Here is a 16,494-nt window from a genome sequence, read left to right on the forward strand (position 1 = left end):
GAAAAAAATAATTTAAGCAGTGTCTCATTTCTTGTTCCTTTTGCAAGCGAGGTTAGTTGCCTTTGGATGATACTGCTTAAGTAGATTTAGTTTGCCTTAAAACAGCTCTCTGAAGCTTTACTGAATTGAAGTTTGATGGCTGAATTAGGAAAGTGAGGAATTAATTACTTTCAGACAGTCCATTGTGTCTTAATAAAACTGTAATGCAATAATTATGTTTTATCAGGGTTATCTCAATATTTTTTTATTTCTGTGAAGTTTTATTTTAAAGACATGTCAGGAAGTAAATGATTTGCATAAACGTAACATTTTAATAAAGTTTGGCATCTGTCATAACGAAAAGGTAGCAAAAAAAATTACTGGATTAATTGGTGGAAAAAAGACTAATTATTTTTGTTACAAAGTCTATCTGTCAGCTACTTTCTACAGTAGATTTATGTTGAGTATATCAAATAGTGAGTTTTCAGGTTTTCAGTAAATAAGCAGTGCTCTGGTTTTTATTTGTGGCTGCTGTTTTTATGTTTTATCCCATGGCTGACTGATCTCTGGGAATTACCTTAGTGTGATTCTGTGGGATAGAATTAAACAGGCAGACTAGCACAAAAATACTTGTGATCATTTTTGGCCAAGGACAGTAGGATAAACCCAGTCATCAGGGTCTTGGACACTGTAGAGTCTTTGAAACCATCCAGTTGCAGGTAGCTGGTTTCTTCTATTTTCACTGTTTTAAAGAAAGTTTCTGCCTTTTTCTCTTTAATTGTTTGGCTTTGTCTTCTGAGTCTTCATTGGAAGGATTGGAGAAGACAGCAGTGGTTCCTACTAGACAACATTTCTCATTCTGCTTGGCCTTCGAAAACAATGCCTTTGATCAAAGCCCAAGCTAGTAAATTGTCTGCTGCCCTAAGAATCATATCTTTAATAGGAAGGTTTGTTAAAGCTGGAAAAGCTTTTTGCGTGTATCATGACAGTGGTTACTACAATGAATAGAGGCCTGTTCTGCCATTCTGAGCGACAGCTGGTGTCAGCTGTGGTACTGAATAGTACAGCAAGATAAAGGGAACAAAAGGGCACACTTTGCTTGCTGATAATAGGCTGGGGACTGCCATATACTCTTAATATAAATTATACAATAATACTGATTCTTTCTTAAATTTTTCCTCACCTTCCTCGTGGTTGAAAAACTGGCTAAATAACTTCCGAAGGCGCTGCAGCAATTCTTGTGTGTGCTCTTCGCTGTGGCCAGCAGAGTCAGCAAAGAGCAGTAAAATAAATGTTTCAGGTCACTGATCTAGACTCAGTGCCTCACATAATGGGGTCTCATATAAACTAAAAGGATAGGCATAAAGATTTTTTTCATCAGTTAATTCTCTAGGCTGCTGACGGCTGCTGTTTTGTTATTGCATGCGACTGGCACATTCAGAAATACTGTCTCAGGGTTTCCTCCCTGGGAAAACTATTCCATGCCTCAGAGGGGGAAGCAGTGGAGGAGTGGAACAGGATGGCAGAAGCACCTCCTGTCTAACTGTATGCAGAATACCGGGGTTGTGTTTACTGAGAGATGAGTGTTCATTCTAGCAGTGGTGGTAGTGATGGTAGGGGGAGGTCAGTACAATATTTGATAAGTCAGAATTCTCTGCAGAGGACATTTCCTCTGAATGCTCAATTGCTAACATTGGACTGGACCTTTCCAAAATTACAAAAACATTTCATAAGTAACCTTAGGATTGATTCCTTTCTGGAAACACTTCTGGGTCACGGGTTAGTACTGTTATTGATGTTTCATTTCTGGGTTTATGGATTATAACTGACAGAATCAGTGTCAAGGAATAATTGAAGAAATTGTGTGTATTGTGCATAGCCAAGCATAAAAGCTAATTATTTTCTTGCCAAAATCAACTGTTATTTGAGTATGAGGGGAGAAGAAGACAATAAAGCTAGAATTAAGGGGCTGCTACCTCTTGTTTGGGGACCATAGCTGGGATAGCTTGTAGAGAAAAGCACATCTAACCAAGCTCTAAAGCTTGCCTTTACTTTGGAGCTGCTCTTGAAGATTACAGAGGTGGCAGTGTATGTCTCATGAAGTACAGACAATTCAAATAAAAATATAAGTTCATATTAAAGCTGTCATATAGTTCAAACCAAAATATTTGCTCATATTTTATCAATGAAAACTTTATAGGAGAGTATTGTTGTCCATGGAGTGGAGTCATATGCTCACAGGTTTTACAGAGTTAAGATTGAAACTTAAGAATTTGTTTTCAAATCCAAATGTGAATTGCTTCACAAATACAGTATTCTCTTTACACTGTTACTTTTGCAAATACTGGCATCAGGCCTTTTCCTACAATGGACTTATTTTTAATTTAAGTATAAGCATGAAGTTTGTTTTTAGTCTGTCTATAGAAATAAATGCACTATGTAACTGCTGATACTATTTGGTTTTGCAGGTTGTCTTCTGAATTTTGTGTCTGAAGGTATCCTCTTGCTTTCTCAGCAAATCATGGACATCGTTGGCTTTCTGAAGTCTCAATTCATTTGCCACCTTCTGATCTGCTACATATTTATAGTGTCAGGACTGATCATTAACTTCATTCAACTCTTTACACTTATACTTTGGCCAATCAACAAGCAACTGTTCAGGAAGATCAACTGCAGGCTGGCTTACTGCATTTCAAGCCGTAAGATTTCTTTTTTTTTTTTTTAATTTAAGTATTTTCATATTTTGTCTTGAGGAATTGGTAGAAAAGTTCTGGATTTCAAAGCCTTTATAAAGGTCATGTCTGCTTCCTACAGCACCTGCACTTGTATGAAGAGATGTGTGTATGCCTTGTTGAAATGTCTTCTTGTGCTGAAATATTTTGCTGTTTTATAGTGGGATACTTGCTTGACTTACTATGTTGAAGTAAGATTTCCTCTCATTTGGTTATCCATCATGTTTCATTAAACCAAATGAGAAATATTGACCAAATAATGCATCTCAGCAAGTTCAGCTATTACCTGTAGGCTTACAGTGTTAACAAATGACTTCCAATAATTCTTTCAATCTTTTTATCACCCATTATTTTGTTTATGATCTTGGTTTAAATGTTTCATGTGCAAATCCTATTCAGGACTGGGAAATAACAGAAAAAAAGGAAAAAGCCTCAATTCCATATGCTTTTTCCTAATGCCAGTTATAAACTGTTTTCTTTAAATACGGTTTTAGATCTTAAGCTGCATCTGTATGTATTCAGTATATGCATGTAGTTATAATGCAGAATACAGCAGGTAGCCTGTAATCATTTGAAAGAAGCAGGAATTGCAATGATACTGATTTTTCCGGGGGAGATGGGAGCATGAGCTCACTGCTGTGAGATGTGACAGTTTACTGCACTTGATGAAAACAGGTAATTCCAGTGGAATGAGTGACAGCTGTACCTGTTTGTTTGTGGGATCTTCACCTGACAACAGTGCATTAATGCAGCATGTGCAGTTTTCTTGTTAGAATCAGTTTGCTTATATATTTACTTTGAAAGAGCTACAACTGCAGTTTCAGCAACTTTATTGTACTGCTGCTTCTGTCTTCCACATAACTGCATTTAACTTAGAGCAGAGAGAATTCTCCACTGAAACTGTTACAGAAATGCTATAGGAATGCTATAGAAATACATTCAGTATTTAGGAGTGTGCTGTTAAATGTGTTCACCTTCCAGAGATATTTCCCTGGACCTCTCTGAACCTCTGAAGTACTTTCTTAGAAGGAAACTGTTGAAAAATGTATGCTTTTTGTTGCTCCATAAAGATTATTCAGGTATGATGTCCCTTTCAATGCTAAGTGACTTCTGGATGTTTTCATACTGGGGAAAACAACCCTCTCATATAGCATTTAACAGTTGTGCTGTAGAAATGAATCAAAATGGTTTCTTTCAAGTAACCTTTTCTACTACTAGGAACCTGAAATAGAAAATCATTGTTAGTATTCAAAATAAACTGTGAAGTAGAAATCTGTCACATGCCTCAACTTGGGGGCTACTTGGGATTATTTATCTTTCATCAGTGACTCTGATGAGCAATGATTCAAAGCATATTTTTAAAACATACTTTTGACTTAAATTTCAAGTGTGCCAGAGTTTATAGTCCCAAATAAATTGGGGATGCTGTTTTATTATTTCTGTAATGGAGAGAAGATGTTCCTTCTGAAAAATTTCTTTTTTGCTGTCTGTGTTTATGTCCCTGAAGTATTGAGTTTGCAAGTGCTATTCATTTGCATGTACAAAGTGTGGTATTGAATCTGGCCAGGTTTTTACCTTTAGCCTGGCAGCATAGTGTATGTTTGTAGCCATGGCATGTAGAAGATACTGTACAGCTGTATATAGGTATATATTATTATTTTTCATGCAATGCCATCTGGCCCGTTCTTGCTTTTGGCTACTTAGTGCAGAGATACCAGATATTCTACAATCTTCAGGCTGAATCCTTCAGTTTAGCTCAATATAGTCTGATCTAGGGAATGGACAGTATGGAAGAGGGAGCAATCCTGAATGCTTGTTTGTCCTTGGTGGGGCAGATGGCTTTGTGCTCAGGGTTGCTGATCTAGTCTTCAGTGTTGATGTCACTGGAATAGGTTGTATTGTGAGGTTTTTGCCCAGTCATGCTCAGAATAAAGCATGTCTACGTTAAAGCCATTTATTTTGGTTTTACAACAGAGCAAGCTAGCATTTGATGAGTTACCCTTAGCTGAGTGATATTTGGAAAGGGGAAAATGATAGTTAATTTGAAAAACTATTTCAAATAACTAAAGACCAATTAATCAAAATAGATGTGTTTTTGAGGGCCACTGATGTGGTGACTAATAAGTCAGGTCTATATAGGTCTGATGAAAGTAATGGAAACAGCCTACAGTTGGAGACAATGAGGCTCAGCATTGGAGAATATAAAGAGGCATGTGCTTTTGCAGTGGTGACAAGAATCATGTTGTCTTGAGAGCTTGATACAGCCTGAGTCACCAAGTCAACCAAAGAGTGAAATAGAGCAGGCATGGTTTAGTTGAAAAATGAAATGAAAGCAGCAGTTGTCCTTAGATCCTGCAAGTTCAGTTGTTTTCCATTTGATGTCAACGGTAGAGATAAATGGCTCCATGAAATTGAAGAGTTATTTTGTCTTTGATGCTGTGCCCTTTGGGCAAGGTGGGGGTTTTTGTATTTCAAGTAGTGGTATTTTCTTACACCCTTTTTCTTCCTACCTCCTTCCTAGTATAAGGACGTAATATTCTTACTTCTCCTCATGCACTGTCTGCTGTCATAATGTATATGGGAAGCTAAAGTTCTATTGTGATTAATGACTTGTCCTCACTTGAGTAGTACAGCTTGAGTTGGACTGCTTCTCTGTTCACATGGATCAAACCAAACTAGCTTGAGTTAAAGTATTCATGGAATCATTAAGGTTGGAAAAGACCCTTATGACTGAGTCCAACTGTCAGCTTGGAACTGCCAAATCCACTGCTAAACCATGTCTCTAATAGCCACATCTACACATCTTATAAATATCTCCAAGGATAATGACTCAATCCTAGGCAGCCTGTTCCAATGCTTGATAACCCTTTCCATAAAGAATGTTTCCAAAATATCCAATCTAAACCTTTCTGGGTGCAGTTTGAATCCATTTCCTCTTGTCCTGTCACTTTTTACTTGGGAAAAGAGGCCAACCCTCACTTTACTACAGCCTCCTTTCAGGTAGCTGTAGTGAATGATAAGGTCTCCCCTGATCCTCCTTTTCTCCCTCAGTTGCTCCTCATAAGACTTGTGCCACAGACCCTACAGCAGCTCCATGCCATGAACTGGCTGCATGGAGTATCTGTGGTTTGGTAGTTGAGCACAGGTAGCTGTGCAGGCTGCTGCTTCTCTGCTGTGAGTTTGGCACCTGCACTACAGCTTCTTACCATAACTGCTGACAGCCCAGAAGGCTAAAGCCACACACGTCAAACTTCTCATCAATGCAAGTTGAAGAGTTAAAAACCTGTTTTCCAGTTTGAATTGACAGAAGGATTAACTAGAGCAATAACTTGCTTTTAATGAAACAAAGCAGGTATAATGGCGTATACCAAGTTGCCTTCAGCAGCTGATGATGCGAAGTTATTGCCATTCTTGAAACCAATTGTGAGACAACAGGGTGAGCTTAGCTTCTCAACTGACCTACTCCAATATGTAATAGCATTGGGGATGCTCGCCAAAGGGTGTGTTATCCATTCCCCATATTGAGGTTTGGGTTGCTTTTATATCTCCAAGATACTTCTCATATTTTACTATGAATAAACTCGTCCTGTTTGATCCTGTTATCCCATTTGACAAATATGTACAGAATAATGGTTAGTTCTAGTCCTGTGCCCTCTGTATGTCTTGATCTTTACTGAAGAGAGTTGTTGCAAAGAGTGGACATTCAGATTCAAAAGAACAAACTTTTGTCTGTGCTTGAGCCAAATCATTGGTAAGGGTTATGCACCCTCTTTCATGTTTAAACAAACAAACAAAAAAAAAAACCCAAAACAAACAAAGAGCAAAAGAAACCACACACACAATTATTAGAACCTAATAATCCTCCCAAAATAAAAACAGGACATCAAAATCTTAGGGCTTCTAAATTGCAGGAAATATCTTCTGGCTTTAAATATATATTAATGGATGGGTTCAGCTGCCTGTTAACTCCCCCTTTTGTAAAATGACAACCCGGGTAAAATCCCTCATACAGAAATCAACAGAGTGCACCCTAATAAGGAAATTGAACACTACAAGCCTCAATAGGGTGATAACGGTAAAAATTTCAAATATAAGCATGCTTGGAAGTTGGCTTAAGAGGAAAGGTTGGGCAAGCAATCCATCTTGGGTTTTATTTTGAAATAATTTAGGAACATTTTGTCCTCAGTTTCTTCTTCTAAAAGACAGAGAATCAAGGTAGGAAGCACTTAGTATGGAATACATCACAGTTCTCATAGAAGCTGATTGTACCTGAATTGGAAAAGTTGGAAATACATCTTATTCCTCCCTCTTACATCATAGCAAACCACCCCAAGGGGTACACACAGCTTTTTCTGCAGTAGCTTGTAAAGTTGGCCAAACACATAGAAGGAACTTGGATTCACGCTATATGTACACATGGCTGCTCAGCTTGCTGGGCAATGGGAAAGCGGTTTGTGCTTCCCAAATCAGTTTGTGCTTGCTTGGCTGTTAAAGTGCAACCCCAGGTAAAGTAGAGTGTACTGGGATCCTGTGGACTGTTCAGGACATGTGCCTGGACTGTGAGAATACAGGGTACATGGCTTCTTTAGAGATGCTGAGTGGAGGTATTAGCCTGTGAGTAGAGCAGTGTTGTTATCTTGTCCTCTTGCTGCCACTGTACTGGGGGAAAATGAGCTTCTTGTGCTCCCAGGGTGAGTGGCAGACTGGCTTCCTACTGACTGCACCAGGTGAATGTTGCATAAACAGAATACCTGGCAGTGATGACATGGTCATGTAGACGTGTGCACAAGGGCCTTAAAATCACCCAATTTAGCTTCTAATCTGCCTTCATAAATAAATTATAGTAGTACTAATACCTATTGTTGTGCCGTGAAAGGGATGCTATTACACCTGTGGGTAAAGTTACATTATATAGGCTGCAGTTTGTAGATCCTGCTGAGGAGAAGGCGCTTGTTTGCATAGAATGAGGCACCCTGATGCCTGTTCATTGACTGCAGCAAAGGCAAGATGGAAACTCATTATTCTTATAACTGAGCTTCCTAGAAACAAAACCAGACAAAATTGAGAACTGCTTCAAGTTTCATCATCTTGTCTGACTTACAACGCAGTAAAGCTAATTCCTTCCATGTACTACTCTAGGTTTTGCAATGTGAAGACTGAATATCTGAGTGAGGCTTTGTGGTGGTATGTGGCCATGGTAATCCTCAATCCTTTGTTTCTTGGAGTTTAGAGGAGCCCTCAGCTATTTTACTTGTTTGTATGAAGATGGTGCTGAGGCAGGGAGAATTCTTGCCTCTGGTGCAATTTAGTAGTTGAGAAGGGCTGGAAAGCAAGAGGTACACAGAGAAGTATGACTTTCTTCTTCTTCCACTTCTCCTTACCACCATCTTATGCTGCAGAGGAAGTAGTCTGCTATTGTCAAAGTATGTCACAGTGTTCTTAACACAGTTCTATAGTATTTTATTTATAAAGCAACCTGAGTTATGCTTGTCAGTGTTGATATAGCGAAGAGTTTTTGAAGGACACTTTGGACTGCTTTCTTAACCTCTCTGAAATTTTGTTTTGAGTAATCTGTGCAAAATGTGTTTTTTCTCAAGAGCTGCTTTTCTACACAAGCCTTTGTTATCTTAGTTCTACACGCCACATCCACACAAAGCCACTGGTGAAGATTATGTAAAGTTTACAACAACAACTGGGGGAAAGCTGGAGGCCAGATTTTATAGTCTCTCAAAGGGAAGATGTTGATTTTATTTGTTAGAAAACTAGACCATCACCTTAGCCTTCTCTTTTTCTCTAAAAGCCCATATTAGTTTAAATGAAGATAAACTCTAGAAAAAATAAACTTTAGTAGAAATCATCTACCCTAAAGTGTCATCTAATTCATTAATGTCTTCCTTCAGCCTGTCTCCTAAACCTTTTTGTACCTGTTTGTACTTACGACAGTGCTTCTGGTTTTCTGAACAATTCTCCACTTAGCCTAAACCTTGACTTTCTCTACTTTAATTTGGAAAGACAGAAGGAGGAATTACTGCACCAGGTTTTCCATTCTTTTACTGGTAGAGTATGTGTGCACTGTGTGTGCATGTGTTGGTTGCATCCATCAGAGCTTGAACTTTTTTTCCAGATTGTGTTTGTGGAATTGCATTAATTGCTATGAATAAGTCCTCCTCAGTGCCTAGCATATGCCTCCATATTTTCCCTACTGTCAATAAATTGCTGTATCAACTAATAACATTTCAGTCCTTCTCATTTTGTGTCACTTGCACGTGATTGTTACTCTCTTTTCATAGACGTTCAAGTATTGGCAGTGAGCTTGAATGGATCATAGAAGACTGTATGCTAATTGCAGGCATACTGTGTGAGTGTGGTGAAGGTGTGTTTGAATGACATCTGTGCATGACCTTTACCAGAGTTCCTCGTTCAGCCTACAAGGGATATGATCTGTTATGCTCAGCTCTCAGGAGAAAGGGACTGCTTTCTTTGAAAATAAATGTGAAAAAAACTTTTGATACTGATGCTTTCTCTACAAGACTAGTGAAAAGCTAGAGAGGCATTTAGTCTGGCCTTTAATGAAAAGGGCATCTCCACTGTCACTGATACTATTTTGTTATTGCTGGAGCCTTTGTAGAGGTCACTTGTCTTCATTTTCCCATTTTCCTTTTTTTTTTTTTTTTTTTTTTTTTTTTTTTTTTGTTGTTGTTGTTGTTGTTGCATTTGATTCCTGAAGAAGTATGATGCTGATAGTCTGCAGACTGGAAAGAGGTGGCAGGGTGAACAGCATTCTGTTCGGTGTCTAGCATCACACATAACATAGCACAGAATCTGAAGATGTTCTGATGCTACAGTTGTTTATTCATTAAGGGTGAATATCACAATCAAAAGATCATTTCCTATTTGTAGAAACCACATTTTAGGAATAGGCTTGATCTTATTGCTGAAATGGAAGAATAGTCCCTTGATGATGTGGAAACTTCATGCCGAGATGCAGAGAGCAGCTCAGTCATCACCAGTTACAAGCTAGCAGTAATCCAGCCCTCTCCAGGGAAGCACAGAACCTCCACAGGAAGGACTAGTCTGGGAACTCTGAATTCCTGGTGTTCAGTCAGGGAAGAGATCTGCTGGTGTAATGTCCTAGTGAGGTGCATTGTCTTCTCTCATTTGGTCTTGGTTTCCTACATCTTTTACCCCCTCCCACTCCCTTCTGGGCAATGTGCATCCCTGAAAGTGTATGTCTAAGTGATTTTTCCTCATCCAGAATCATAGTCATATACCAGCAAGTTTTCATGGAGTAGGTTTTCAGGTCCTGTAATGGGAATTTCAGCAGCTGGGCCAGTGAAAGTATCTGGTATCTGACTACTTTCTTGCAGGAGGATTTCCAAGCCCATAGGAACCAGTATGTCCTTTCAGCAGATACTTGAGGTTTTTCAGTGTGACACTTGAGACGAAAGAGCTTCTGAGTGCACATGCTTGGCACCCTATGTGGCTAGGTGTTTGTTTCCTGTGACTTGCTTGCAACCTTCAGATGAAGGTTTCTTACATAAGGATTGTATTGTTTTCTCACTTCTGAGACTGTTGCTGAATTTTCTTTACATCTTTACATCGATTTTGGAGTTGTATATGATAAACATGTTTCATCCAACACCATATTCAGAAGGCGGAATCCTTTAACTGCGAATAAGAAACCAAATAAAAATGTGTGCAAAATAATTTTTTCATCTACTTGGTGTCAGAAAGGCAGTTACCTCTTTTCCAGACCCATTTTGTTCCTTGCCAAAATGCAATTTGAAACAAAATAAGGAACCAGAAGGAAATTGCAATGCAATTTTTTGTGTACAGATTGTTTTGCTCTTCACTTAGCACACCTTTATTAGTATGGTTCTTCTGTGTGCTTTTTTCTGTGCTCATGCAAATTGCACTGGAGTGTCAATAACTAACATTCCTTTTCTCTCATGATTCTAAGTTCACTTAGTTGTGTTTCTAAATTGTATCTCCTGTATATTGCGTCTCCAGGTGTGCGTTTTCTTTGAAAAAAAAGAAAAGTAAGTGGGCTTCCTAATACATGAGAGATTTTTTGTTATACATAAATTTTGCACTGCTTTTATGGTGTACTTATATGACCCTGTTTAAATGGTCCCCAGATCAATATGTACTGCTAATGAAATATTGTGATGAGTGAATGTATCTGCCTGCGTTAGGTAAGGAAATATAAATAGTGATCATACCAACTCAGTTTCTTGATAGCACTTCCTTTAGAAGCTTAACCACTTTTGCTATTCCTTATACAAAGACAAAAAATAGGGAGAGAGATGTTAAGCTTGCAGTATTCAGAAAAATGCTTGCATTGTATGGATTGGGTTATATTTTTACCTACCTAAATATATCAATTAAACTTTATTGTTTGAGCATATACTGCCTTTTGTGCACATGAGGGAGGGAGATACAGGCAAAATAATTGACATACCTCTTTATGTACTTAATCTATCTAGTTTAAAACTGAGACCATAGTGCATTTTCCTTTTAGTAGTACAGTATCTTTTCAATTTTTTTTTAAATACAAAGAGTTCAGAAAATATTTATTTTGATTAAAACTTACCATGAAACTTGTCTCTCTTATGTCTTCATAGGCTCTTCATTAATTTGTGCTTAAAATTCAGGGTTTCTTGAAAGGTGATTTAAATTTCTTTGGTTGCACAGTGATAGCTTGTAGCTTCTTCTAGGTACATGCAGTTGTCAGGTGAGAATTAGAAAAACTTGAATGGCATATCCATGAATCTTTGAGGTGTGATAGATTTCTTCATGTGGAAATGAAATGATGGTTGAGAAACAGATAATTATGCAAGTGCAGGTGAGCAGAGCAGCAAACAATGTCCCAGAAGCAGCCCAAGCTCTGTGGGTTACACTGTTTGATTTAGTGACTTAATATTTTTGGGAAAGAGCTGTCCTATGCTGTTACTCAGTGTATGTACCAGGTAAATAAGTCCTTGAAAAGTTCTTTTTCTGTGTTGGACAGGTGGGGATGGGAATGGGACCTCTTTTAAGAGAGTGGTATGCTAAGTTCCTCCTCTGTTGCATAGGATATTGGAGTGCCATAGGAATCTTCAGGACTACTTTTCAAAGGTGATTCCTGTGAACGGTATTAGAAAGTGGAAAATAATGTTGAGTGCTTTACCCTAAATAGTGTGGGAATGATAATGCTGTCTTTGACCTTCATATAGAGTCAGGATGCTGGAGTCTCTCCTTCATTTCCAACTTGTGTCACTGATTTCTTGCTGGGCAAAAGTCCTGGAATCATGATAGCATTTTTAAGCAAGGAAGACTTAAAAAAGGAAGAGGAAGATTGTCTGCTTTCATATATGAGCAGTGCCTGTTGCAGGTGGGTGATTCTGTAGGATGCCTTTTCTTGAGACAAAAAATAAATGCTAGTAGAGGAAACCTCTAAGACCAAGTTGTCTGTCTGGAAGCCCACCATTACTGATTATTGGTATTGTGTTTGGAGGGTCATTCTGCTGCTCTCTTCACTGCTTCTTTAGGCCTTCAACAAGGAGTTTTGTGCTGACTTTTGTGGGCTGTCCAGGTGGACAAAGCAGCAGCAGGAAATGCATGGTGGATTGTCATCTTCGCTGACTGGTCCCGTTACCATGCCAGGAACTGCGGGTTTGTTGAAAAGTGGGAGTACTGCAAAATTCATTGGGGAAGAAGGATAAGGGGAGCCTTCAGATGTGAGACAAATATCTCTGACACGTGGCTGTTAAATAATTAATTTTCCCAAAGGGTTTGAAAAGAGCATTTCAGAACACTGCTGCAGATCTGTATGTGTATTAAACCCATTGTACTTGTGAGGCTGGCTTTGTTCCACATGCTGTGTAACTTGGAGAGAAGAAGCTGTTTTGTAGGCAGATTGTGTCAGGATAAAAGACAGAAAAAAAGCTGTGAAATTAAATGTTTGAAGTATGCAGCTATTTTTTGTTGTTTTTTTTTTTTTTCCTGAAGGGATGGTTGCTTTATAACTTGCAGCATGGAGATAGTTTAAAAGGAACAGTGGTTAAAGAAATGAACAGAACTTGTTTCCATATTTCTCCACTCCTCTTGTTCAGAATTACACTAGAGAAGGAAGGATCACTTGAAAGATTTTTCAAGAATACATATGCTGACTTAAAATTTCTTCTTCATGTGAAGAAATACTGGATTTTACATTTCGTGGATGTTAGGTTAGGAGGAGAGAATCTATTTGATAAACTTGAATGATGTGTATGTGTTTTGAGAGGGAAGGCAGAATGGGAATGGGAACTGGAGTGAAGCTTGCAAGTGAGGTGGTGTGCCAGAACTGGAAGGGTCCTGTGCAAGGGTTGTGCCCAGATCAAATGCTGGTTCAAATACTGGAGACATGCCTTAATTTACAGGTCTTAACCACAAGTTTGTGACTCCTATCATAGCCCCTATGAGGAAAGCCTACCCTGGCTTTCTGTATGTCATGAAGGCTTGTGCATTTAAGATCTTGCATTAAATCTGATTCTAATCTTGATTCCCAAAGCAATTTCATCTTGGGTGCATAACAGGAATGCTGGCTTGGCCATATTAAACTGTTTGTAGTTTATTTTGTTTTGTATGTTTCATTGAGAAACCACTGATGACAACCCATTAAAAAGGATGAATCCCCTTTTCATCAGTAGTGTTTTGTTGTTTTAATCTTATAAGAAAATCAAATGGATCTTGGTCATGGAGCTGAGACACAGCAAGCATAAAGGCTGTATTGTGTCATATAGCCATAATATTTCAATAAAGCAACATATTTTTCACTTAGTGCATTAGCCACTTTATGCACATGTATATGCATGCTTTAATTCTACGACTAAGTAAGCACTGAGGTAAAATTGCTAGGAAGATTAAATCACAGATACAGCTTTAGCTTTGTAGTAGGTGTGATGAGTCTAATCCTTATTTTGTGTAACTCAGCATGGTGTTAACAGTAACTAGACCAGAGACAAAGTTTATTTTTATGCCAGTTGAGAATCTGGCCAGTTTAAGTAAATATCAGTGTGTGTTTGAGGGAAATAAAGAACAGTGAAGGGAAAAAATCTGCATACCATCGGTCTGTGGTTTGGTTTTTAACACACAATACATTTGGGCTCTCTCCTTATCTGTGATTTTTATCTTGAAGTATGTTGTCAAATTAGTAAGTGTTGGGTAGAGGTGATTTGTTACCAACTTTAAAATGAAAGCTTTGTTTGTATTTTAATATTCAAAATGCCACACTTCATGAAGTGTTCCTTTAGCATATCATTCTAGTCACAGGATGCTTCTGTGTAGTGCATGGCTTTAAGCAATTACCTGTGAGCTCCTCTTTCAGCAACCTGTGTGTGCCCTGTGCTCTGCCTTGCATGTTTACCTGAAGACTGGTTCTGTACATTGCACACCCTGCATTAGCTCTCTACATCTAAGGGGTGAGCAGTGGGCTCTGGCCAACCTAGGACTCCCTCTGTCTCCCTTCCGAGGAATGGTAGATGGCAGGTGAAATGCTCCTTCCTGTCCACATTCCTTGTTGTGTTGGTTTTTTGATAAATGGCCAGCTCTGATTTGCAAAAATGAGGTGTATTTTAAAACAGCATTTTGAATCTTCTTTTAGATTTATTTTTTCATTGCTGTTCAGCTTCTTCAGTAAGCGTGGAGAGAGGCCTTGCTCTTCAGATTTGATGCTGGACCCTCAGTAGAAGACTACTCTTTCTCTTCAGGAGTATGTGCTTCTTGCATTAAGTTCAAAACTCAGCGTCTTCCATGTTGACCCTTGAAATCTGCTCACTTACCCACTCCTTCACTATATCAAGGAACAATCTGATACGCTGCAACGTGTAGATTTGGAAGGCTGTGGGTTGAGTTTTTCCTTGTGGAAGCCTCCATGCAAGCTTTATCCCACAAAGGCAGGCTGTTGGAAAAACCTTTGCATGACTTCTAGCTGAAGCTAGAAGGTTGTCTCACAAGCTTCTCAGTCACACCCTTGGCAGTCAGAAAAAAGCTGAAATGAATGATGATCACAGCAGCCTATGACATGAGTGATTTCTGTCCTTTAGCTGAAAAAGCTGATCTTTCTTTCACTGCAATTGCATTACTTGGCAATTCCTCTTGGAGAAAGATTTGAACTGGTTTGAAAAGAAAGAAAGAAAGATTTGAAATTACACCATTTTCAAGTAACAAACCCCTAATTAGACAGGACCTCAAGGCTCTTCCTGTTCCTTTTTCTTAGTTCTACTGTGGTGCAAGATGTGGCAAAGACATTAATCAGCAGTATTGATACCAGAGGAGGTTCTTGTCTAAGCCTTCAAATACAGCTCAGTCAACTCAAATTCTAAATAGTGTTTATTTGGATTTGCTTTCTTCTTTCCAGCTTTTTATGCAAGACTTTAGAGGAGATCCAAATGGCCTGCATAGAACCACAAGGACCTCTGACACAGTGCCAGCTGACAGCCTGAAAGGTGCGGTCTGCACTTGATAGATCTGATAGAGCTGATCCTGTTACTGTGCTTCTCTTAATTTTGCTTGTCTGAAATCCTGTGAGAAGTCTGGATGGCCTTCAGGAAGAGTTCTTTCTAAAAAGCTGTAGGTGTTCCTTAGCAAAGAGGAAGTGTCAGCCTGCATGAGTTAAAGGCTGAGTATTCTGATCCATAGTAAATCAGTAGTGTGTATGGCCTGAAAGGTAGGAAGCCCCTGTTGTTTTGCAAGCTGGTAAATGCTGCATCCAAGTCAGTGAGTCACATGGTTCCTGTGTGTCTTTCATTTTGAGAAAGCTGAGGCAACGAAGGTGGTAAAGGTAATTCAGAAAGGAATAAATCTAAATTCAAGGAAATTGACTTGCAATGGGTTGCCTTTTTCTTTTCCTGGGATTCATTTACAGTTTTTTCAGTCTGTTGTGGAATAATATTTTGGTATGTGGTATACTTTATGTAATATTGTATGCCTTTGTTAAATCTTGAAAAGTTTCCTTCTTTTTTTTTTTTTTCCTGTGATGCCAAAAATACTTGTGATAAAGTTGACAGAAATATCAGTAGTGCATATGCATATAATTTTGTGATACTTCTCTACTCGTGACATGTGCATGACTTCTTTGTATGACAGATCTTTATTTTACTACTACTACAAGTCAGATTGTGCCTTTTAAACTGTTTCTCCTGTATAAACCTGGAATGGTGTGTCTGGCTGCTACTCTTCATAATTTTCTAAGCACTGAATATGAAAATGGCTTGGGTTGCCAGAGAAGCACAGCCTGACTTTTGTAACTTCCATAGGTTCTCTTTCTGTAAAATGAATAGATGAGGGTAAGCTCAAAGCCTGTGATGATGCAAGACTTCAGTGAACTATGTAAGATAAACCTGTTTTCTAGGAAGATTATTCAACACAAATAGTTCTAAGAGTACAACACTGTTGCTTGCACCAGATATGACAAAACAAAAAGCTTATTACCTCTTTTTGCAGAATTTTTGCACTTATACTGAGCCACTGGGACTACAAAGCAGGAAGATGGTAAAAGCTTTTTTTTTGTGGATACCCTTTCAGTTCAAGCAATGAGAGATTAAACAAGCAAATAACTCATTTGCATCCTCATCTGCTGGAGAACATGATCTGCAGGCTATCTGAGCAGGTTGTGATGTTCCAGTAGTAGATTAGTTGTGTAAAAGCTTTGAGGAAAGAGAAGGGCAAGCACAATCAAGCTAAATGTGGATTGAGAGGCACTAGTGTCCTTAAGTGTGGTGTAATATTGTTGTATACTTTGGGTCTATGTCTGTCTTAACAG

The 16,494-nt window shown here is 38.6% G+C and overlaps 1 protein-coding gene across 7 annotated transcripts in view; it reads left to right on the forward strand.

Annotated features, from left to right (window-relative positions):
* Positions 1 to 16,494, forward strand: part of AGPAT4 (1-acylglycerol-3-phosphate O-acyltransferase 4) — a 75,944-nt gene that overhangs the window by 16,024 nt on the left and 43,426 nt on the right. For 4 of the 7 annotated variants that reach the window (XM_085576854.1, XM_085576853.1, XM_085576852.1 and 1 more), the window contains one exon: positions 2,448 to 2,678. The exons of 1 other annotated variant lie outside the window; for it this stretch is intronic. In XM_085576854.1, coding sequence (XP_085432980.1) covers positions 2,501 to 2,678 — 178 coding nt within the window. In that variant the 5' untranslated portion in view covers positions 2,448 to 2,500. Of the gene's footprint in view, positions 1 to 2,447; positions 2,679 to 15,090; positions 15,179 to 16,494 lie in introns of those variants that run through there. 2 more of the 7 variants (XM_085576855.1, XM_077782076.2) reach the window with 2 other exon arrangements.

The sequence above is a fragment of the Lonchura striata genome, chromosome 3 (genome assembly GCF_050655825.1).
Source record: "Lonchura striata isolate lonStrDom1 chromosome 3, ASM5065582v1, whole genome shotgun sequence".
In the NCBI taxonomy this organism is placed as follows: domain Eukaryota; kingdom Metazoa; phylum Chordata; class Aves; order Passeriformes; family Estrildidae; genus Lonchura; species Lonchura striata.